The sequence below is a fragment of the Prionailurus viverrinus genome, chromosome A3, assembly GCF_022837055.1.
Source record: "Prionailurus viverrinus isolate Anna chromosome A3, UM_Priviv_1.0, whole genome shotgun sequence".
NCBI lineage: Eukaryota > Metazoa > Chordata > Mammalia > Carnivora > Felidae > Prionailurus > Prionailurus viverrinus.
Window position 1 is genome coordinate 18,926,800 of NC_062563.1, and position 22,866 is coordinate 18,949,665.

The following is a 22,866-nucleotide window of genomic DNA, read 5'->3' on the forward strand; positions in this document are numbered from 1 at the left end:
CCCTGTCTTGCCCGCGGGCGACGGTGGTGGACGGCTGCGTTCGGGGGCCTCCCCAGGGCGCGACTGCCCGCGCCCCTGCCACCCCGGGGCTGCTCCCTTCTTAACCTCTCGCTTGCAGGCGGCCCCTCGGGCGTCAGCTCGGAGCCAGGGCGGGGGGCTGGCGGCGGAGAGGGGGCCGGCGGAGGCGAGCGACGCGGCCCCAAGTTTATGCTAATCCGCGCAGAGCCCGCCTCCCGCCTCCCCTCCGGGGCCCCAGCCGCGAGCAGCGCCGGCCACTCGGCGGGACGCAGCCGCTGCGCAGCGCCAGGCGGCCGGGCCAGCGAGCTCCGGGGGCCGCGGGCGGCGGCGGCGGGACCCGGGCGGGCGGGCGAGCGGCGGGGCGGCGGGCGGACGCCGGGCGGGGGCCCCGCGCGGGGCCAGGTGGAGAGCCGCGGGCCGCGATGGGCCGCCGCCTGCCGGTGTGGCTGTGCGCCGTCGCGGCGCTGCTCTCGGGGGCGCAGGCCAAGGGCACCCCGCTCCTCGCGCGGCCCGCACCGCCCGGTGCCCCCCGCTACAGCCTCTACACGACGGGATGGCGCCCGCGGCTGCGCCCGGGGCCGCACAAGTAAGCGCGGGCCGCGGCCGGGCGGAAGCGGGAGGGATGGGGCCCCGGCGGCGCTCCCACCTGCCCGGACCGCGCGCAGGAGAGGGGGGCTCTGGGCTCCCGAGGCCGAGCCCCTGCCCCGGCGGGCGCCCCCACGCTCCGGGAGGCTGCGGGGCTGGCGAAGAAAAATAAGCCGAGGGGGCCTGGCGCGGCGGCTGGGACCTGGCAGTGCCCGCGGAAACCTTTCCAGCGAAGTAACATTTTCCAGCTGCGCTGTGTGCAAACTCCCGGCGCAAGCGGACCAGGTGGAGGGAGCGGAGGGAGGACGGTGGACGCGAGGCATAAGCGGGAATCCCCCACGCCCCCACCCGCGCCGCGCCCCCCTTCTCTCCCCTGCCCCGCCAGGTGGGAGATGGAGCCCAGCGCCCTGCAGCCCGCCCCCTCCGGCGGTTAGCCTGACCCCGGGCACCCCTTGGGAACCCCCAGCGTGTTTGGACCACAGAACTGATGGGGGCGCCTGGGTCCCGGGCCTGTGTTGTGGCTCCAGAGGCCAATAGCAGTGCACGGGTGGTTGGCTTAGCCAGGCAGCCACTCCCCACCCCTTGTAACCTGTGAGGCTGGCTCCTGCCTCACCCCTGCCTCAGCTTCTGGTCTTCAGTAGCCAGTGGCTTGGGAACTGGCCCCAGTCAGGTGAGTTAGGGGCTCTACCTGGGATGCTGGCTGAATTGTATTGTAGGAGAGTGCTCAGCCCATAGCTCAGTGGGCCTGGCACATCAGAGCTGGCTTCCTGGAGGAGGCAGGACCAGAAGTGATCAGAGACTGAGAAACCCGGAGCAAAGGCAGGGGCTAGAAACTACGAGGTGGCATGTATTTCCCCAGGAGTCAGGGAAGGAAGGAGGAGAAGTGTGGTCCCAAAGGCACAGAGGCACTAAGTTGAGATCTCAGAAGGATGGAATGCCAAGATAAGGAGTTGAGAGCCAGTGAAGGAGTTGGAGAAGGGTGAGAATACAGCAAGGCTCTTGTTGGGGAATCCAGGTAAGGAGGGCAGAGGCCAGACCACAGGAAAGGCAGCCCCTGGTTCACTACAGTGCTTACCCCAGTGACCAACCCACTGGGAAGTCTGGGATCTGACTGACCAGCAGTAGGTCCAGACCCCAGGCCAGGGCCCTGGCCTCCAGGAACAAAGAACAGAGACAGAAGAGAGATGGGAATCTAGTTCCCTGGGGAGACCTACAGATATGGAGGGGGGCCTAGGAGCCTCAGTGGGCCTGGCTCAGGCCAGATATTGCAAGGATGCTGTTCCCTTACAGGGCCCTCTGCACCTACGTGGTGCACAGGAACGTGACCTGTATCCTACAGGAGGGAGCAGACAGCTATGTGAAGGCTGAGTACCGGCAGTGTGGATGGGGGCCCAAGTGCCCCGGGACAGTCATGTGAGTGCACCCCCGTGCCACCCACTCAGGACTGCTGGGCACAAGCCCCAGGCCTGCCTTCCCCCCAAGAGCGGCAGCCAGCTCCACAAGGGGCTGTACCTCCTTGGACTGCAAAGAGCCCATTACCCCAGCTCCCACACGGGCTGGCTAGGGGACGGGGGGCGGGGAGGAGACATAGGCAGGTTCAGGTTAGGGCCCACAGAGGGACCAAGGGAGGATTCCTAAAAGAGACACAGAACTAGGCAAGGAAGAAGCCGCAGAGGCAAAGAGGGTTGGAGGTGAACAGAAAAGGCAGAGGCTCACACTGACAATGGTTGATGCCAAAGGGGCCCCAGGAAGACCCAAGAAGGGCTGTGGTGACTGTAGAAAAGGAAGGCCAAGGGTGAGGGGATGGAGGCCAGGTTGCCAGGGCCTGGGCCGGACAGGCGGGGTTGTGTGAGGATATGTAGGACGGTGCACAGATGTGATGCACACAGGTCTATACTTGGAGAGGTTTAAGTGCATGTCTGAAAACAAACCCACTTGCTCCAGTGTGTCAGTGGGTAGACAGGCACATGGCTGAGCAGGCGAGGGAGGGGCCCTGGCGAGCCCTGCCCTGCACCCCTGGGCCTTCCCTTCTGTGCTCAGAATCCAAGGTGCCATCCGCCAGCCTGGGTGGCCAGAGCTGAGTTCCCAGAACAGGCTACAGAGGAGCAGACAGAACTGAGGGGACAGATGGGAGCCGAGAGCAGCCCCTGCACACTGGGAAGGGCTGTGCACCCCGGCTCCAGGGCAGTACCCATCCCACCCCACCCCACGGGGGAGGGGTTGAGATTGTGCCAGAATTCTTCCAGGTATCGCCAAAGCCAGAGTGGAATTTCTCATGGCAGCATGAGCTCAAGGGGATCCAAAATGGTCTTGGGGACACTGGGGCTAAGTCTCTGCTAGTGTTCTCCCCAAGCAAACAGGATGGGATGGGACTTCACCTGCACCTGCTCCTTAACCCTTCTCTGAAGCCCTGAAAGGCCCGCCTCCACCCCAACTGCCCTGTCACAGAATACACAGAAAAGGGAGGCTTTGATGGTGGTGTAGAGGTGGGGAGATAATTAGATCTTATGCCAGGAGGCAGGAGCCTCAGCCCACAGGTACAGGGCAGCGCCCTCTCCCCCTGTCTGGCCCAGGTACCGCACAGTGCTCAGACCCAGATACAAGGTCGGCTACAAGACAGTGACGGACCTCACCTGGCGGTGCTGCCCTGGCCTCACTGGAGAAGGCTGCCCCGAGCACCTCACCGACCATGGGGCCTCCCCAGCCCAGCCAGAGCCTCAGCCCCAGATTCCCTCGGGGCAGCTGGGCCCAGGGTCCCAGCCCCCTTCTTCTAGCAGAGCGGTCCCCAGCCCCTATGGTGAGTCTGCCTGGAGGAGACCCTACCAGGTGATCAGGTTTTTTTGGAGCGGCGGGGAGGGGATTGAGCCAGGTAGGCTGAGCTCTGGCAGGGCTGGGGAGGGTGCATCTCATGCTGGGCTTGAGCGAGAGCTCCCAGAGCCCCTCCCAAAGCTGAGAGAGCTATGCCCAGTGGGAAGGTGCGCTTAGAACAGAAAATCTCTCAGGTGGCCTGGCTACAGGACAAGCTGAGGGAGGCAGGCCAGCGATGCCCCTGGGGTTCTCTCTTCCAGGAAGAAAAGGTCCAGGGCTGTTTGGTGAGCGGCTAGAACGCCTGGAGGGTGATGTCCAGCGCTTGGCACAAGCATATGGTACCCTCAGTGGCCTGGTGGCCAGCCATGAAGACCCCAACAGGATGACCAGTGGTCCCAGGGCTCCTGCCACCCCTGTGGGCTTCGGGATCGTCTCTGAGGGGTTTGTGAAGCCCAGAGACAGAGCTGGAGGGCCACTCACACCCCCCCTGGATGAGATCTTGAGCAAGGTGACAGAGGTGAGCAACACGCTCCGGACCAAGGTGCAGCTGCTGGACGAGGTGCACGGGCTGGCCCTGGGTCACGAGGCTCACCTACAGCGGCTGCGGGAGGCCCCTCCGTCTCCACTCACCTCCCTGACGCTCCTGGATGAGTACGTGGACCGACGGCTGCACCGACTCTGGGGGAGCCTACTGGATGGCTTCGAACAGAAGCTGCAAGGTGTCCAGAGTTCCTGCGACCTACGGGTGCAGGAGGTGCGGCAGCAGTGTGAGGAGGGTCAGGCAGCCAGCCAGAGGCTGCACCAGAGCCTGGATGGCCGGGAGCTGGCCCTGCGCCGGGAGCTGTCACAGCTCGGGTCGAGGCTGCAGGGGCTGAGCATGGCCGGAGGGGGCGGCTGCTGCGGCCGGCTGGCTTTGATCAGCGCCCGTGTGGACAACCTCGAGAGGAACCTACAGGCTGTCACTGAGGCCCAGAGGGGCCATGGCCCCCTCACCAGGGATGAGCTGGAGCGGCTCTCTGCTGCCATGCTCGAGGGGGGTGCGGACCGGCTGCTGGAGGGCCTGGAGACCCTCAATGGGACGGAAGGCGGAGCGAGAGGCTGCTGCCTGGGGGGGGAGGAGGGGGGATGGGACGTGGGCAGCTTCAGGACCCTGCTGGAAGAGCGAGTGCAGAGCCTAGAGGAGCGCCTGGTGACGCTGGCTGGGGAGCTGAGCCATGACAGCGACCCACCGGGCAGGTCGGCCCGGCCCCGGGTGCAGACGGAGCTGGCAGTGCTGGAACAGCGGCTGGTTTCACTGGAGTCCTCGTGCACTCCCAGCACCACCTCGGCCATCCTGGACACCCTCGCGGCAGAGGTGAAGGCCTGGCAGAGCCGGAGCGAGGCCCTCCTACACCAGGTGGCCAGCCACGCAGCCCTGCTCCGGCAGCTCAACGGCACCGTGGCTGAGGTCCAGGAGCAGCTGGCAGAAGCAACGGGCAGCTCACTCCAAGGCGAGATCACCCTGCTCAAGGTCAATCTGAACTCTGTGAGCAAGTCGCTCACGGGCCTCAGCGACTCCGTCAGCCGGTATTCCGATGCCTTCCTGGAGGCCAACTCCTCCCTGGACGAGCGAGAGCGCAAGGTGGAGGCTGAGGTGCACGCCATCCAGGAACAGGTCAGCAGCCAGGGCTCTCGGCTTCAGGCCGGCCACAGGCAGGTCCTGAGCCTGCGGGGGGAGCTGGAGCGTCTCAAGGCCGGTGTGGCCGATGTGGTGGGCGGGCTGAGCCGCTGCCAGCACACAGCCCAGGACCTGCGGCACGTGCTGGGCCGCTTCGACCAGAGGGTGGCGCAGGTGGAGGGTGCCTGCGGGAGGCTGGGCCTACTGGCTGCCCACAGGGAGGGCCTGTGGGGCTACGTGGACCAGCTGAATCGCACACTGGCTCAGCATGCGCAGGACATCGCCCGCCTCCGGGATGACCTCCTGTACTGCCGGGCCCAGCTGGCCGAGCAGGCGCGGCCCCGGCAAGCTGACTAGACAGGCCAGACAGGACCCGCCCTGGACCCCGCTGACCCTGGGGATGTCCCTCCAGAGCCCAGCCTTGCCCAGCCGTGCCTCCCAGCCCCCCCTGGGCAGCATGGATGCCACTTCAGAGGCCACAGAAGGAATAGCCTTGGTCCAGCTCCATATGACTGTCCCAGCCACCAAAATCCACACTCAGTGCTGTACCAACTGGACAATTCAACATCGTGGTCAAGGCAAGGACATCATGCCTGAAGGCCAGGGTGGACCTAATTGACCTCACAATCCAGTCTGCAAATTGTCCCTCTTCAGACACACCAGGGTCAGCACCTGTACAAAGACCCGCAGGTCTGGTCACAGACAGTGACCTGTCCACATCTCCCTTTGTCCCCAGGCCATAGCCCCCCGCCTGTGGGGGCTTCTGGTTCCCTTGTCCCCTTGGCTTCTCTCCTTTGCTGTCTGGGCTCAGTTTCTGCAGGAAGATGGTGCCCACTGGCACTGTCCTCACACCCGGCAGCTTCATGGATATGGTTTCTGAAACCAAGGACCAGAGGTTTCCACCGGCCCTGGTCCTTTGGAGCAGAACAGAAACACAAAGACTCAGTTCTCTTTATTTCTTTTGACCCTCCCCTCAGGTGAGGGCTTAGGCAGCTGTAGATTCCCTGAGAAAAAGGACAGGGTCCAGGCTCTGTTTAGAGACCCCACCCCAATTTATCCTTTTCCTTTTCTTTCCCAAAAATGCTTCAGGGCCTCTGGTCCCCACACCCTCCCCTCCTTTCCATATGGGAGAATATCCTGCCCACCCCCCACCCGCCCAGGTTAAAGCCTCTCTTCAGATAATAGCCCTCATATATGTCATGGCCTGAATGAGGCCAGACTCTGAACAGGAGGCCACAGGAGAGGAAGGCCTCCAAGCCCTGTTTCCAGCATCCCGGCAAAACCCCAGCCTCTGCTGGATGTTCACTAAATGGTGAGAAATTCAGGTACGACACCATCACGGGACAACCTGAAAACACAGTGTTCATCCAGCCTGCAGAGTTCCCAGAGACCCTGATGCCCATCTCTGCTGAGGTTCCTGGCCTCAGTTCCCCCACAGCAGCCCAGGGCTTTCTGTGCTGTGTTGCAGGTCCCTGTAGCCCTGCCTTCTGGTTTCTTCCTTCCACTGTGGTGCTGTTGACGGGGGTGGGGCAGGCCTGGATTAAAGCTTTTAACCCATCTAAAGGTATTTTCTTCCCCAAGGACAGCAGGCTGGAAGGCTGCACTGCTGGGGAGCCAGCCCCACTTCCTAAAGTTCCTCATCCTCGTATGAGCTTGCTCGGCAGCTCTGTGGGCACTGAGTTGACCAGAAAAGTCTAGGGAGGGTTGGCAGGTCACTGCCATTGGCCCTGGCAGGTTTGGGGGCTGTGTCCTTAGGGGAGGTACTCAGGGGAACAAGGGCAGCAGCTGGGTACGGGCCAGGCCAAGTGGGAGTCACACTCCCTCAGCCCTCGCACTGCCTGGGAATCCTCGTTCCTTGATGTCTGAGCATCCTGGCTTGGGGTGTGCTGAGATACCGGCGTGCCAGGGAGAGTGGTGAGGTCTGGCTCAAGAGCTGTGGGAAGGGGCCGGGGTTATGGAGGAATCGGGCTTCAGAGGCTATGATCCATGCTGTGCAGAGGGTACTCAACCCCTCCCCACTGCTGCCGCCAGCCATTTCCGTGCCTACAGGTCTCAAGCCTCCCGGGACCTCCCTCTTCTCCCTGTCCTATCAGGAGTTGGGACAACATACCAGGGTGACAGAGACAGAGATGTCAAGGGCATGGAGAATCCTGTGAGGGCCCGGGTGACATTTAATTACTACAGGCCAGGGCTGTGCTAAGGCCTGGAGCAGCTGCCCCCACCTCCTGCAGCTCAGCTGGCAAAGGCAGGAGACAGGACAGGGAGGAGGGGGGGTCTCTGTGGCTACTAACCAGCCTTCAGCCCCCTCCTCCCGTTCAGTGGACTGGCCCTGTGGTACCCAGCTTCCAGTGTCCTGATCCCTGGGACACCCACTCCCTGGAACACCTGGCCAGGGAGGAGGGGGCAGCCGGGGCAGGGTCAGGCCAGGGCATCAAAGTCCACAGCAACCAGGGGCTCCCGCCAGTAGCAGAAGTTGCTGTATTCAGGGTGGGCCAGGTCTGTGCTGGGGCCACGGGCCACGGGCGGGAAGAGGAGCTCGACCACCTCACCGAGCCGTTCGTACCTGTGGGCAGAACAGGGTCAGCGCCGAGAGCCTGAGATGCCACCAGGCCCCAGCCCCCATCATGTCGGGCAAACACTGCATCCTGCCTGGGAGCCCTGGGTGGAACCGGGGCCCAGGGAGAAGCTAGGGCATGGGGACTTGCGGCATGGGGGTGCATGGCAGGGTTTGGCCTCACGTGGATTTGTGGTTCTTCATGAGCTCCTGGATGAGCTCTCCCCGGGGGTTGACTGTGAAGATTCGAGACGTAGGTAGGCCCACCTGCCGGTAGGCGATGACATCCTGTGGGGGACAAAGGAGGGGCCTGTGGGCTGGGAGATAAGATAGGGAGAAGGTGGCCCTGCCCCTGGGGAGTGACACACTCACGTTGGGCCTGTTCCCAAAGGCAGCATAGAAGGGCTGTCCGTGGGGCAGGAACAGCTGCTGGATATCACTCAGGCAGGCGATTTTGAACACCTCTGGTTTCTTCTCAATCACCTCCCTGGGGCAGCCAGGGCCATGAGCAGGAAAGGGGAGCCAAGGCAGGGCAGCAATCGGAGGATGGCAGGGTCAGGTGCCGCGAGGTCTGACTCAACCGACACCCGAGCCTGCCCCCCCACCCCCACAAGAGCCTGTGGGCTTGTGTCCTATAGGGGTGGTTACCTGTGGAGGGCGGAGAAGAGGCTGCTGGGAGACAGCAGGAGGGGGCCCTCAGGGAGGCCGCAGCCCCGCTCGCTCACCCACTGCAGGTAGCCCTTGGTGAGGCCCGCCATGCCGATAGCCCGTGCCGAGCAGTACAGGAACTTGTACCCATTTCTGGGGTGGGGGACAGGAGAGGCACAGAGTCGTCAGAGACCAGCCATTCCCTGCCCCACCCTCTTGGCTTCGGCCAGCTCAGCTCAACCTGGGGCTCTGGCCTTCAGACCCAGAGGCCTTTGCAGGGAGGGGACTTAGGAAGAACGGCTGACAGAGGTGGCCTCAGCTGCTGTCCCACATAGGAGGGGCACGGACAGCATCCTGAGGCCCAGGTGGAGTGGGATGAACAAAGGTTTGAGCAAGTCTGTAGGCTTCTCTACAGCACAAAGACCAGCAGTTAGACTCAGACGCCAGGAGACCGGTCTTTCACAGGAGAATGGGAGACCAGCCAGTAGGTTGCCGTGCTCCAGGGACATGCCTGGGGCTTATTCCCTCGTGGGCCCTCCTGGTCCCCAAGCCTGGCTTCCTGGGGCAAAGGCCATAGTGGCCTAAGACATCCTGTCATTCCCTCCCTAGGGCCCTTCCCCAGCCCAGGCACTCACAGGTGGATTTTGTGGTAGAGACTGGTGATGCCCTGGTGTGTCCAGTCTTTCCCTAGCTGGGGCAGAATGTGACCCAGAGCGTCCGACCTAGAGCCACAGAAGAAGGGTCACTCCGAGGCAGCCCCATGTAGCCCTCGTGTGCCACAGCCCCCAGTGCCCAGGATGGTGCACTGCAGGTAGAGGGCCTTTCTTGATGTCCCCCTTCCCCCGGCACAGAGGAGGCCAGTCCCAGGCCCTCCCTCTCTCCCCTGGCCAACCAGGCCTCACTTGGTAATGGTCCCGTCGATGTCCGAGATGACCACCTTGTCGTCCCATTTCCACAGGTAGATGGTGGCCCTGCAGCGGCAGGTGCCCTGGTACTGGGTGGTCACACTGAAGACCACATCATTGGCACCTTCTTGCAGGTTCAGGCGCCGCTGGGGCCGGGCAAAGGGAGGAAGCTGTGATGTGCCCCAGCCTGGTGTGTCCCCCTTCCTTACCCCAAACCGTGCCCTGTGAACCCCACAGGCTTCTCATGCTCCTCTTCCTCCCAGCTCAGAGAACCTGCCTGAATTCATCAGAGACAGCTACATGCACACACGTGCACACAGGCAGAGGGTAACCTTGGGCAGTTAGGCGGTACGAGGGTGCTAGTTGGGGTCTGCACCGGCAGGCACGGGAGCCCTAACCTCCCTTCCTGCCCCTTTAGGATGAAGCTCACAGACAAAGCCTGGCCCGTGGCTCCCACCCAGGTTTCTCAGGTCGGCCCTAAGGCTAGCATTGCTCCTGGTGGGGAGACACCCCACTCCATAGAAGGGACCTCCTGGGGATCCTCACAGGTACTTGTGACATCCCCCCAAAGAGAGATCTAGCCCTGTGCTTGGTCCCTAGGGCAGCTCTCAGCCATAGCCGGTGACCAAGGCTATTGGACCCTGGCTGACCCCAAGGTGGGTGTCAGGTAGGAGGGTACCACACAGATGGTAGCTGCTCTGTACCAGGTTGGCCCTCCTGGGCCCCTCCCTGACAGAGCCACACTCAGGGGCCAGTTACTGAGCTCAAAGGCAGGACTCGGGCAGGGACTGCCAAAATCTGAGGGGCTGTCATCAGCCTTCGATTCCTTCAGAGTGGCCTCTAAGAGAGACCCACAACCCACCGCAGGTAGATATTTTAAGATGACGTAGAGAACACTTTTCCAATGAGGGCATCCAGCAAAGACATGGGTTGGCACATGAAGAAGTGAGCCCCCTGACCCTGAAGGTATTCAAGCAGAGGCTCTTAGGGAGGCTGCCAAGAGGATGGATTCTGGGCTTTTAAATTCCTTGGAGCCTAATTATCTCAGCCCCACCCACCCCCACCTGGACACACCAACGCGCACACTCACGATCTGGCTGGAGGAGAGGCGGAGGGACTTCCTGTAGGTAGGAGGGTAGGCTGGAGGCGAGGGTGGCAGGGAGGGGACCTCGAGGATCACAGGGCTCTCTGGGGCGTCATCCTCACTACTTGGCACATCAGTCTTCGCCCTGCAGGCAGCCCGGCTCTCAGGCCTCTGTCCTCCGCCAAGGCCCTGCACTCCCAGCAGATGCTTACCCCTTGGCCCAGGCCACAAGGAACCTGGGGCTTATCGCTGCCCCTCCAGAGACCACTCAGGGGATCAGAAACCTCTCCTTCTAGGTGCCACCCATTTGGAGAGGGGTAGCAGAATTAAGGGTGCAGGTCGGCAGTATATGCCCAGAAAGGGGCCAGGGCTCCCGGCCCTGAGTGCATGGCCAAGCTAGCCTTGGAGATGGTTACCTGAAAGACCCAGGTGTGCATCTTAGAGTTTATTCCCAATCCCACCTGCTTTGGCTTCAGCAGACCCACCCCTGGTCATCACTCATACCCAAGCTGAGGTGTTGTGGTCACTTGTGAAGAAGGCAAGGTCAGCCGGCCCCTGGCAAAGAGGGGAAGGCCCCACCCCTCCCACCCTTCCTTAAGACAGTAATCCTTGTCTGGGCCTGGAGTCTGGGCACCTGTTCCAGCTCCACCGGTACCCAGCTGTGGAAATTTTGGTGCAGCTCTAGGCCTCAGTTTTCCCATGTGTGAAATGGGGCTATTTCTCAAGAAAAAGAAAGGGTGTAGAAGCGACTGGGTAGTGACAAACAACCATCACTGGCGGAGGGCTGCTGGCGCCACCGCTGCCCCCACAGGGATCGTCCCCAGGCTCAGCTCCAGCTGCAGAGTGCCAGCTAAGAGATCCAACTCACCCCTGCTGCTCCCGGGCTGTGCTTTTCTCTGACTGGGCACTGCGCTGTGGGAAGAACATACATCTAGTAAACCCCGCCTCCACACTGTGCCGACCACCCCCTTGACCATGATCACTCACCTCCTCGGCCGGGAAGTCCCTGCGTCGCCAGGAAAACCACCACCGTCCACCTTTCCGGGGCATCTTCTCCTTCTCCAGTTTGTCCACAGTGCTCTGTGGGCAGATAAAGGCCATGGCATTTTTTTTCCTGCACCACCAAACCTACTTTTCATTGCCCTTGGGGACCCCATGAACCCAGAGTCTAGGGCTGACCCTAGAGCAAGGTGCTGTCAACATCTGGAGGCTGTGGAAGCATCCTCACCTCCATCCTTGGCTTCCAGTGACTCATGTAGCTGAGCACAGGAGACCAAGGGCCATTCCTGCCAATCCCCACTCTACTCCAGCTCTGACCCCCTAGCTCTTGCCCAGGCTTGGCCTGGCCTCCAGATCCTATGGGCCAGTACTGCTACTAGAGTAGCTGAAGGCAGTGCTTTGACGTTTCTCAGGATCTAGTACTCTCTGCATGATGCCACCAAGTGACAGCTGCAAGAACAATCCATAGCCAGTACTCCCCTCAACCTCCAAGACCAACATAGGCAACCCCAAAGGTCAGTGACTCTATCCCATGGATGGCCCCCCTCTCTGTGTTACCACGATTGTCTGGTGGGAGAACATGACCTTGGGAAGATGCTCATTAGATGTGTGCTAGGTAGCCCCAGGGAGAGGCCAGGAGAGCCGGGGCCAAGACCCTCCCAGGAGACTTATCAGCTTCCTACAAACAGAATGGTGAACCCAAGTCAGGAGGACATGACCTGGAGGTGGGTCAGCCAGGGTACCCCCTTGAGCTGGAAACAGACTGGGGTTGTCTCCCAGAGGCCTCAGGTGGTGGGTCTGTCTGAGGACAGTGAGGAGAACCAAGCAGGAGAGTGGCCCTCCTCCTTCCCATAGGCTCTGGTCCTAGCTCAGACCCAGAGCCAGCCAAAGGGTGGAGCCGAGTGTCACGAAAGGGAGGCACCTGCTGTCAACATCTGGTTAGTGATGTTCTTGGGCAAGTCTAACTGATCTGGGAACCATGGGCCAGATTAGGGCAGGGCCCTGTACCACTCCCAGTGGCATAGGAGAGGCAGGAGCAGGTCAGAGAGTGGAAGTTCTGGGAGGGACTGAAGAGACTGGGTTCCTTCCCACCTCTGAGCATCACCACATGCTGTTCCCCTCCCCTCGTCTGCTTACAGATTACTCATCCTTCAGATCTCTACCCAGGAGGCACTCACTGAGCAAACTCCCACTTTAGCCTCTCAAAGCACCCCAGTCTCACTCCCAATACTCACGGTTGAATTTTACATTCATCTGGCTGAGTCTTTGACTACTGTCTTTCTGGGAGGGCATGACTGGCTCCAGCCTGTGCCTGGCACACAGTACGTGCTCAAAAAACGTGCAGAGTAGGTGCTCAACAAATGCATGCCAATAAAGCAAGCAAGTGCCCACAGTCCAGCCTGGAGACATTGCCAGGGCAAGGTAAGGAGTGGGCCCTCTGTCTGCCAAGCCTCATCTCTTAGATCTAAAAGCCTCCTGTTGAAGGTTATCATCCCCCTCTGGTTTGCCCTGAGCTCCTTTGGAGTACAGTGTCCCCTTGCCAGGATTCAGCCATGCCAGGAAGCCAGGGAAGGGTGGGGCTCTGTCCACACGTCATGGGGTGAGGCTTCGGGGGACTCAGTATCCCCTCTCAGAGTGGTCTTGTAGCCGGTCAGCCCCAGACCCATCTCTGCCCACTGTCCGCTTCTTGGCCATAACCCTCTACCCTCAGCAGGCCTGCTGGTGCTCTAACCATTACCTTGGGCAAGTTCTTCTGGAAGGCTTGCAGGGAGAGGATCATGGGGGCAGCAACAGCCCAGTTATAATGTCTGGAAAGACAGAAGGAGGAGTCAGGGCTGCAGCAGCCACAGGGTGGTGGCGGGCAGGGGGGCTCTGGGGCTGCCAGGGTCTCAGTCTTGGTACTCACTTCTCATTGATTTTCACCACCAGGTTCGGGTGCTCAAGGAGGCCAGGGTTTTGGACGAGGTCCTCGTAGGAGACTATGTGCTGGTTGAATTTCTCTGGGCACAGAGGCAGAGGGTAAGGAATGAGGCTGACACATTTGAACAGGACCATCAGGCCCCGTTCTACCATCTACACTCTATCATCAGGCCTCCTGCATTTTGGGTGCGATACTTAGCAGGGCTTCTCCCTACCTGTGGTTTTTGCATCTGCTGTGCCCACCCCAGGTATTTGCCATCCTGGATTCACAGGATAAGTCACAGCTTAGCCTTAAGTGTTTGCTTCACAGGGTCTTGGGAACGCCCTGCCCTCGCTGGCCACATGGGGCTCCACAGGGCAGAGAACAGCAAGGCCTCAGCCTAGCCTCACACCATGGCCGCCCGCTACTCTGGGGGCCTCCCTGCCCTCCCCCGTCCCCTGGGCTCAGTGCCAATCCTTGGAAGTGTTCAGGCCATGGTCAGACATACCCCGGGAGATGTCCCGGCTGTCAGCTAGTCCACCACAGAGGGAAAGCACTATCATGTCCAAAGTGGGTTCTGGCTCCTGTTCAGGGTTGGGGTCCCCCAGAGGCTTCTGGCTGTTGGGTTCACTCCACCTTCTGGGCCCCAGTCCACAGTCACTGGGGGCAAAGAAGCCAATAGTGATGTAAATACAAGGAGGCTGTGAGGAGGGGCCCACCCCTCCAGGCCCTTGCTGGCCAACCCCTGGGCTCACCGGCCCCAATCCCAAGACACCCTGGAACCCAGAACGCAGGCACCTCTGGGGGAAGTAAAGGGCTGCATTCTCAGAATCCAGAGAGGGCAAGTCGTCCAGATAGATGTCACTGGGCCCCAGGTGCTGGCTTCTCTTCACGGAGCCTGAGGACAGAGGGGACACCTATAGACTTGACATGTGCTTAGTAGCGTGAGCAATGTGTCTGGTCTCTGAACGCCCTAAAGCAGCGCCGTCTGGTAGGACTTTGGGGGACGATAGAAATGTCTCGCGTCTACGGGTCCAATACGGTAACTGCTAGCCACATCCCTGTATTAGCACACTGAAAATGTGGTGTGACGGAGAAACAGAATTTTAAATGCGATTTAATTGTAATTAAATTTTACAGAGCCATAGATAGCCAGCAACTACTGATCTGGCGGTGAGTCCTAGTGCCTTCCCACACTTGTAGGATAAACCCCAGCTCCTGCGCCAAGGATCCAGCATCTGTTTCTTCCTTCCCCACCCCCGCCTTGCTCAAGACATACCAGCTGCCTCCGTTCCTGGCCGCACAGCCTCCCTCCCACTTCGTGGCTTTGACACATGCTCTTTCCTCTGCCTAGAATTCTCTTCCCTTGATCCTTATTTGGCTGGGTCTTTATTGTTGGAGTCTCCGCTCACGCATCACCCACTCAGAGAGGCCTTCCCCGACCACATGATTTAAACAGCCTCTGTCCCAACCAATGATTCTGTCCTGCGTCACCCACGACGTGCTCTTCCTGTTCACACATGCTTTGTCTATCTGCCTCGCTGGGCTGTGAGCGCATGAGCGCTGGTGCCAAGCACAGTGCCTGGCACACAGTAGGTGCTCAAAACATGCTTGAAGTACCAGAGTCCAGCCAGTGGGTAACATGAGGCCAGGAAAAGCCTGGGAGAGGTCCAGCCATTACTCACCTTTCCTGCTAGAGACCCCCTCGGGCTGCCTGGTGGGAAGTGGGCCCTCCAGGGCGGCCCAGCTCCATGATTTCGAGGGAGGAGGGAGGCCTGGATCCCTTCGGCTCTGAGTCTTGGTTTTCTTTCTCTCAGGGGTGGGGAGAGGGGGACCCACCAGAGCAGGAGGCTCCGTGTCAGTAGGAGGAAGGTCAGCACCAGCCCCTGTCTGCAGGATTAGGGGCCCCGAAGGGTCCACACCAGCCACAGGAGCAGAGGGGGTGCCGGGCTCTCCCTGCAGAGGTGGAGCTGCCCTGACACCACCATCAGCGATCTTCGAGCACTCAGGCCATTCTGCTTTGGCCACCTTCAATCAAACAAATGGGGGCGGGGGGTGTAAACCAGTGCAGGCCCTGCCTCCCACACCCCAAAAGGCCTTGGGGGTCCCGGGTATCAGTCACTCCACTTCTGACCCACAGGGACCACAGAAAGGCAGGCTCGGGAGGCTGACACGGAGGAACTCACCTTGGGCAGCCTCCCCCAGGCCCACTGTATGTGGGACTCAGCTCGCAGGGGGCTGGGCTCGGGGGTCCGCAGCTCCAGCTCTGAGTCGCTCTTTGGGGATGTCATTAGCACACCCGGCAAGAGACTGCCAGAAACAACAACTTAGAGACCCTCAAGCCAGCCTACCGCCCACCGCTGCCCACCCCAGCCTGGGGAAAAAAAAATATTTGTGATACGTATTCATGCCTATGTTTGGATCCAGAATGTATAAATATATGAAAAACTCCTACAAACCAACAATAATGAGGCACTCTAGTAAAAAAAAAAAAAAAAAATGGGCAAAGACTTGAATAAATGCTTAACAAAGGAGATTCAGAAATGGCTGATGAACACATTCAATGTGTTCTATATCATTCATTAGGAAAATGTAAATGAAAGCCACTCTCAGACCTTGGCCTTGAGTCCCTGCCTGCAGGCCTCCTAGACTCTCACCTGGCCTGGGGGCACCACTCGCCATCAGAGTAGGGGTAGAAGTCTTTGGCTTGCGGTGAGGACTCCCCTTCGGATTCGACACTGCTGAGGGGTCACAAGGAAATAAATGGTCACTGACAAGGACAGGGTACCCACGGAAGGGCATGGGAGCCTGGGTGTCAGGGGTTTGGGGAGGTAAAGCCCAGAGAAATCAAGGCCCTTGCCCAGGGTCACACAGCATCAGCAAAGGAAAAGGTGCCTGAACCCTGGTTGGTATCCCCACACCCTTGGCCACCCTGGTCCCCACACACCCTGGGGGCTCCAGCCTTGGCTTTTCCAGTAGAGACAGTTCACTCTCAGCGCCTGTCTCCAGCTCCTCAGAACTGGAATTGGCTGCCACCGTGTCCTCCTTCCGCCTGGGTTTCCTCCTGCGACGCCTCTTCTTCCGCCCTGTGGAGGCCACCCCCTCAGTGATGGCTTCAGGCTCACTGTCTGTGCTCAGCTGGGAGTCTGAGGGGAACCCAGACAGGCCCCCACAAGGGATGGGTGATGTGCACAGGCGGGGAGGCACGTGTTCCTGTGGAGCAGACCAGGGGCTATAGCCTGGGGGGTCACCCTCACCACTCAATCATTCTGAGCCCTGCCTGAGTCCCAAGGCCCTGGAGTGAGCTCCTTTGGGGTCAGGAAAACAGGCATGGAAGCTGGCCAGAGGCAGCAGCAGCAAGGCCTTGCAAACACCACTGGCATCCGAGCTCCCTGACAGAGACAGAGAGCAGCCCCAATCCCAGGGGTTGCATGTACCCCAGGAAGTTCATGGCAGGCCAGGTGCTACATGAACCACACTGTCCAGCTAGAAACCTGGACACTGGCTACTCATTCTCTGACCACACCTGCTTTTCCTTTAAGACTCAGCCAGGCATCACCTCCTCCAGGAAGTTTACCCTGACTACCCCCAGCCCCTGTTCCAGCTCCCTTCATTATAATGACTATGTAGTTCCATCATCTGTTGTTTATACATCTGTCTCCTAGGCTAGTCTGGGAAGCTTCTTTGGAGATAGGGATCACCCCTCATCCGAGTCCACTGCACAGTGTCCGGCATAGAGTAGGGGCTCAGTTGAAGTTTGTGAAGCTCAAACTGTTTAAACACCTCCGCTGGCTTGTGTTGGGCTCTGTCCCCCTTCTGCAAACACGCCTCTGCTCAGCTCTCACCCACACACTTCTATGTTCTAACTGCATCGAGCCAGCACCAGATCCAGAACCACGCATCTCATGCTCACCAGCCCCCCAGCCAGTTCCTCAGCACTCCCTTCCTTTCCAAGCTTCCCTGGGAAGCCCTCCTTTCCACCCTCCAGGGGCCCAGCTCAGGCGTCCTCTTCTGAGAAACCTCCCTCAACTTTCCCCGGGAAGGAAATCAACCCTTGCCAATTCTACCCAGGCTCCAACAGCATGCCTCAAGTGCCAGCCCTAACCAGTCCCCCTGCATCAAGCTCTTGCTGCTGGGGTATTCCCAGGAGTGGTGGTGACCGGTCCCAAGGGCCCAGCCAGAGGGGGCACTAGTGAAGGTGCAGGTGCCACGAGGCACTTACATCATCGCTCTCCAGCTCCTGGACAAAGAAGGCCTCCCCGCTGTCTCCCAGCTTCATGTGCAAGTCCACGGGCTCCCCGTTGATCTCAATGTCTACCTATAACGAGGCATGATAGCACACAGTCCCCACCATTGTCCCTTACCCCCACCTTCTAGTCTACTGTCCTGCCTGCCTCCATGGAGCACTGCACTCGCTGGAACTTCAGCCCCACCCCACCCCAGACCCTGGCTGCTCCCCACCCTGAGGGTCTCTGCTCAAGTTCCCCTTCTCAGAGAGGCTGTGCTGAACTCTCCATGCCCCTCCCCCACCATTTCCCCGTTTTCTGGGCTTTGTTGCACATATAACCGTCTCAGTATTCTTGTGTCTGCCGTGGTTTCTAACTCTTCTCTCTGCCACACCCCATTAGAACAAGTCATGACCCATCCTGTCGCTGCTGCTGCTGTTTCCCCAACCCCCAGGATAGTGCCAGAGCACTTGCTGACTACATACATGTACCATAGTCCGAATGACCATTTTCTAAGCGCTGAATGGAGAGTTTTATCGGGACTCTCCCATTTAACCTTCCAGCAACCCTGTGCAGTAGCTCCTATCACTACCCCTACATTATAGATGAGGAAACTGAGGCTCGGGGGTGTTAAGTAATACACTGGGAAGTGGCTGAGGGAGGCTGTCTGTGAGCCAGGAAGGCTGAGTCCACAACCCAAGCTCTTAACCACCTCGCTACCTACTGTCCCCTACAAGCTTACACTTTTCTGTTAGGATTCTGGCAAGTCCCCAGTGGCTCCAATGCAAAAGGGATTTGGACCCACCAAACCTCTTTTCATACTCCCGACCTCAGTGCTAACTAAAAATCTGTCACGTTCGCCGGGGCCCAGAGAAGACAGCACAGCTTTCCTAAGAGAGAGAAGCTAACCTTTGAGTGCCACCCTCGACAGTGTCATCAGCTCCTATGTCATGCTCCAAAATCACCCCTCCAGCACCAGGTAGAGCAGAGTGTGTTCATTTGCACGGGTGAAAAGACTTACCAAGAAAACCCACGTAAGTTCTCAGCGAGCTAGAGCCAGGTGTGATGGCCCCAGTACCAGGGACTGCCCCGCTGTGCTGCCTCCACAGGAAAACGGGAACCCTCTTGGACCCAAATCCCCAGACTGACCCAAAACTTTCAAAGAAAATGCGAAAGAACGGAAGCTTGTGCCGTGGACAGATCCCCACCTGAGGGAGGCCTCGGTCCTCTCCTGGGGCCGCAGTGGCTGTCCTGGCTTTAAGAGCCCACCCTACAGTGGCCCCTGGCCGGCCAGCACTCACCACCTTCTCTCGAGACCGCAGGACACCCAGCTTGCCGAAACGCACGTGGAAGGGCGAACATCGGAAAGAGCCGTCCACCTGCTTCACCACCAGCACGTCGATGCCACCACTCAGTGTGGCCGGGTTCAGGCCCCGGTATATCTCCTTCACTGTCCCAAACACCGTCTCTGCCAGCTGCCCCACATAGTTCATGGCTGGTGCTGGCAAAGGGAGGGGGTGCTGGGGCAAAGGTCAGGTCCACCCCCCTCTGCAGGGAGTCTCTGCAGCCTGACCCCCCAGGTCCCCAGACTTACAGTGCGTTGCCCTCGGAGTGCCTTTGCAGATGGGCAACAGTTGTGGGACGGGAGGTATGTCTGTAAGTGTGGGCTCTAGTCTTGGCTTGCCCACCACCTGCTTGTGAGACCCTTGGGCAGCTGCCTTCCTTCTCCAAGTGCCAATCTCCACATCTGTCAAATGAGAGCACCAGGTAAGGCGATCTGGGGAGGCTTGCGTCTCGAAATGCCATGAGTAATGATAATGACCATGGTTTTCAGTGGTAGGGCTCATTTCAACTTCACAACAACCTGCAAGGCTGGCCAAGCGGGTGTCATTACTGCTGTTTACAGACAAGCCACCTGAGGCTCAGAGGTGGAGTGATTTGCCCAGGACCTCACAACTAGTAAGGAGAGGAGCCAGGACTCAACCCCAGGCCTGTTTGGCTGCAGAACCCTCAGTGTGAACCACTGGGTTGGCCCAACTGTGGGAACAGGGGGAGGCAGCCTCATGATATATCAGGCCCAGGGCCCTGCTGGGTAATGGGTGACAGCCCTAAAGACTGATATCTTCCCAGGAAGTAAGGAGGAGAGAGTCTTTGTTCTTCCATCTAGGAAATGGGTTCATCTGTCTTGCTGCCTCCTGGTCTTAGGAGTTGGAAGGGGCCTTGCTGGGCCATCAGGGCTGACTTGTGGAGAACCAGAAGTAGGGTGCATCAGGTACCTAAGGCTCTGCCCAGCTCTATTCCTGGGGTCAGAGGCTTGAAGGAGGGCATCCCCTATAGCTGGGGGTAGAGTAAGCTCTCGGTTTATGGCCTCAAATACCAAACTCCTTCCCAGTTTCCCTGGAACGGGTCCACAGTCTGATCCCAGTGTCTCTAGGCCATGGGTATCAAGCCTGACCCCCATTTCTGAGACCCTCATTCAGCTGGTCAGGCCCTGAGACCCACATTCAGGCCTTGGGCTCGTCCCTGAACCCATCAAAGCTGCCCCTCCTTCCCCTAGCCAGACCGGTCCCTCCAGCTTTCCCACACCAGGCAGAGCTGGGTAAGCCAGAAGCAGAAGGCTGTGGCAGCCGTGGAGAAGAGCCAGGGCCATAATGAGAGCTGCTTCCACGCTGGCATGGTGCCCGCCCTGCCAGCATCAGCTCATTGCCCCTTCCCTGCTGGCCAGGTCAGTGGCCTAGTGCCCTTCTGGCTGCCAGGATCCAGGCCATCCCACCTCCACAGGGCACTCCCATCTCTCAGACCCTGCATCAGAACCCCTGGTGGATGACCCGCCATGCAAGACCACTCCCCAAAGAAGTTAAGTGACTTATCCAAACTCTATTCAGCTAACAGCCCATAGATGGGGGGAAGGGAGTAATGATTTGTATCCTGGTTTCCTGACTCCATACCATGGTTCCTTCCACTCCACAGTCCTCAAACCACAGCCACAGCTGTCTGCAGGGGGTGCAGCCCTGCCCCAGCCCACCTCTGCACAACCCTGCAATGCCTTGCCACTCAAAATGTGGCTCATGGCCCAACAGCGTCAGCATCACCGGGGGGGGGGGGGGGGCAGGGGAGGCGGGGTGCTTGTTAGAAACGCAGAGCTTCACAAACATAAGATACAATTAGAATTGCTAAAATGAAAACCTGGGATAAAATGAAGATTTTTGATCCCAAAAATGGCACTCAAATTTAATAAATATTTTATCTGCAAAGCACCTACTATGTGCTAGGTGAAAATTCCCACTTTGGTTCCTCCCTACCACATCAAATTCTGTGAATAAAAGGTCTAGGAAGACAGACAAGGACAGACATGTGATGGGCAGGGCTCTAGGCCACTGTGCCCAAGAAAAGCAGAGAGGACTTCAGAAGTTTCCAGGAACAAGGCAGCAAGCATGGGAGGGGCAGACTAGGAGTGGGGGCAAAGGTCTGCCCAGGTGGAGGCTCAGGCCTGAGCTATCTGTCCTGCTAGGGGCAAAGGAGCTGGGCTGGAGAAATAATGACAGGTCCAGCTTACCTATCACAGAGTTTCTCAACTTCAGCACGACTGCCATTAGAGGCTGAATAATTCTTTGCTTTGGGGGGATTGTAGGATGTTTAGCAACACTCCTGGTCTCTACCCACAGATACTAGTATCACCCCACCTCCAGTTGTGACAACCGAATTGTCTCCAAACATTGTCACACGTCCTCTGGGGAACAGAATTGCCCCTGGTAGAGAGCCACTGATGTAGGAGGAAGAGCTTAACAGCAGAGATGGCACCCAAGGGGCACTGGGTCCTACTCTGATCCTGCCACAGGGTATCCTCACGCAAGTGACTTGCTAGCCTGTTTCCCCTTTATGAAACAAGGCCTCAATTTTTCAAACCCTTCTCAGCCAACAATTCATTCCTCCCACTGTCCACCCCCCCCACACACACACACAGATGCCCCCCGCATTTGTCTGCTCAGCATTTGGGGGGACTCCTGTGAGCCAAGCCCTACACCCATCTCTGAAGGCATCTCCGTTCCCCCAGGACCCAGCTCTGCCTCCTTGGTCTTCTCCATATGAAGAGCTCTGCTCAGCTCCCTTATACCTCCCTTCACCCCAAACTAGTATGTCTATAATCAAACACTTCACTTCCCTCCGGGGACCCAGGCCAGCTGAATTCCTCTCAGGACTTATGCGAGTCCCTTCCTCCCGAGCCCTCTGAATTCTATTCCCCAATCTCCTGCTCCTCCTGCTGTCCTTGGTCAAGGCTTTACTACCAGATGCCCAGATCCTGGGTGGCAACAGGACGTTGTGGGTAAGGTACCAGACTGTTTGGGTTCTAATTCTCTCCCTGACATTTACTAGCTGCGACCTTAGGCAAATCACTTCACTTCTCCGAGCTTTGGTTTCAGCCTCTGAAATGGGCATAAGGGATGTGTGAGTAATTAATGAGATAATTCAGGTAAAGCACTAGCATGCAATAAGTGCCCATATGTGTCACCTATCAACAGTAGTATCTTTTCTGGCATCATGACAGCCCCAGTCACCAGGCTGGTCCTTAGGGCACACTACAGGTCAGACTCCAATGCCCTGCCCTGCCCTGCCCATCCTTGAGAGGTTAGACTTCTTTACATAGCATTCGAGGCCCTGCATGTTGGTGGCCCACCAATTGCAAAGTGAGCAGGTGGGCTCTGGGCAGGCTTCGCAGGATGCCCAAGCTTCAGAGTCCACTCTGGGAACACCCACAGGCCTCCCAGGCCAGCACACAACTCCACCACAGGGAAGCCAGAACGAACTGCCCTGGGGCTGAGCTCTCGGCCTTTCTAGACTCCCAGATTTGGGAAGGGTTGGGAGCAGCTCTTCACCCAGGACCAGAAGAAGCAGAAGGATAAGTGTTCCTATAGTCCTAGAAGGGAGAAAGCTGCACCCCTGGATCCCCAACAGCCTTCACAGCTATGCCAGCTGACTCGCCCAGTCTGCAGGCACGGGACACTCAGTACCAGAGAGGGTGGGAGATCTCCCCAAGGTCACACAGTCAGGCTGGGGTGGAGCTGCGCCAGCCTCCTCTGAGAGGTTTTGGCATCTTATCTCCTGATCCCACATTCTGGATGTCCGGGGTCCCGCAACGGCTGGGCCAGGGAGACAGACGAAGTGAGAGCGGCTCCTCCATGCCTGAGCTACCCTCTGAAGACTGGAGATGGACTCAGGCCCGCGGACAGGAAGGAACGAGGGTCAGATGGCACGACAGAAGGGCGGGGCAGGGCAGGGGTGGGGGGGTACTTCTTCTCAGGCCGGGGTCAGGCCCTACCTGGGGAGCTGCCCACTGGACCTCCGGGACCCCGAACCGCAGTCTCTGTCCGAGTGCACAGGGTAAGTGTCTTCGGCCCCGCACTCAGTTGGAGCTTCCGTCTCCTCTAGGACCGGGTGAGATCCCGGCTCCGCCCCTTCCACGAGCCAAGGCCAGTGTCTGCAG

At 59.1% G+C, this 22,866-nt stretch overlaps 2 protein-coding genes across 8 annotated transcripts; one reads left to right on the top strand and one right to left on the bottom strand.

Annotated features, from left to right (window-relative positions):
* The first annotated feature begins 403 nt into the window (after positions 1-403).
* EMILIN3 (elastin microfibril interfacer 3) lies at positions 404-6,631 on the top strand. Its single transcript, XM_047853804.1, has 4 exons — positions 404-604; positions 1,894-2,016; positions 3,177-3,400; positions 3,672-6,631. The coding sequence occupies exons 1-4, from the start codon at positions 441-443 to the stop codon at positions 5,423-5,425; spliced, it is 2,265 nt and encodes a 754-aa protein (XP_047709760.1). The 5' UTR covers positions 404-440; the 3' UTR covers positions 5,426-6,631.
* LPIN3 (lipin 3) lies at positions 6,608-22,866 on the bottom strand. Of its 7 annotated transcripts, none has more exons than XM_047853797.1 (21): positions 22,702-22,863; positions 18,979-19,131; positions 18,593-18,885; positions 17,381-17,476; positions 16,106-16,371; positions 15,816-15,899; positions 15,345-15,468; positions 14,844-15,186; positions 13,957-14,056; positions 13,667-13,818; positions 13,165-13,258; positions 12,997-13,066; positions 11,247-11,339; positions 11,128-11,171; positions 10,266-10,404; positions 9,173-9,321; positions 8,906-8,992; positions 8,271-8,423; positions 7,995-8,109; positions 7,807-7,910; positions 6,608-7,631 (listed from the first exon to the last, which is right to left on the bottom strand). In XM_047853797.1, the coding sequence occupies exons 3-21, from the start codon at positions 18,875-18,877 to the stop codon at positions 7,487-7,489; spliced, it is 2,643 nt and encodes an 880-aa protein (XP_047709753.1). In that variant the 5' UTR covers positions 18,878-18,885; positions 18,979-19,131; positions 22,702-22,863; the 3' UTR covers positions 6,608-7,486. The 7 variants fall into 7 exon arrangements, with proteins under 7 accessions (XP_047709753.1, XP_047709754.1, XP_047709758.1 ...); XM_047853798.1 differs by having other exon boundaries at positions 18,593-18,904; XM_047853802.1 differs by having other exon boundaries at positions 7,807-7,932; positions 18,593-19,131; positions 22,702-22,866.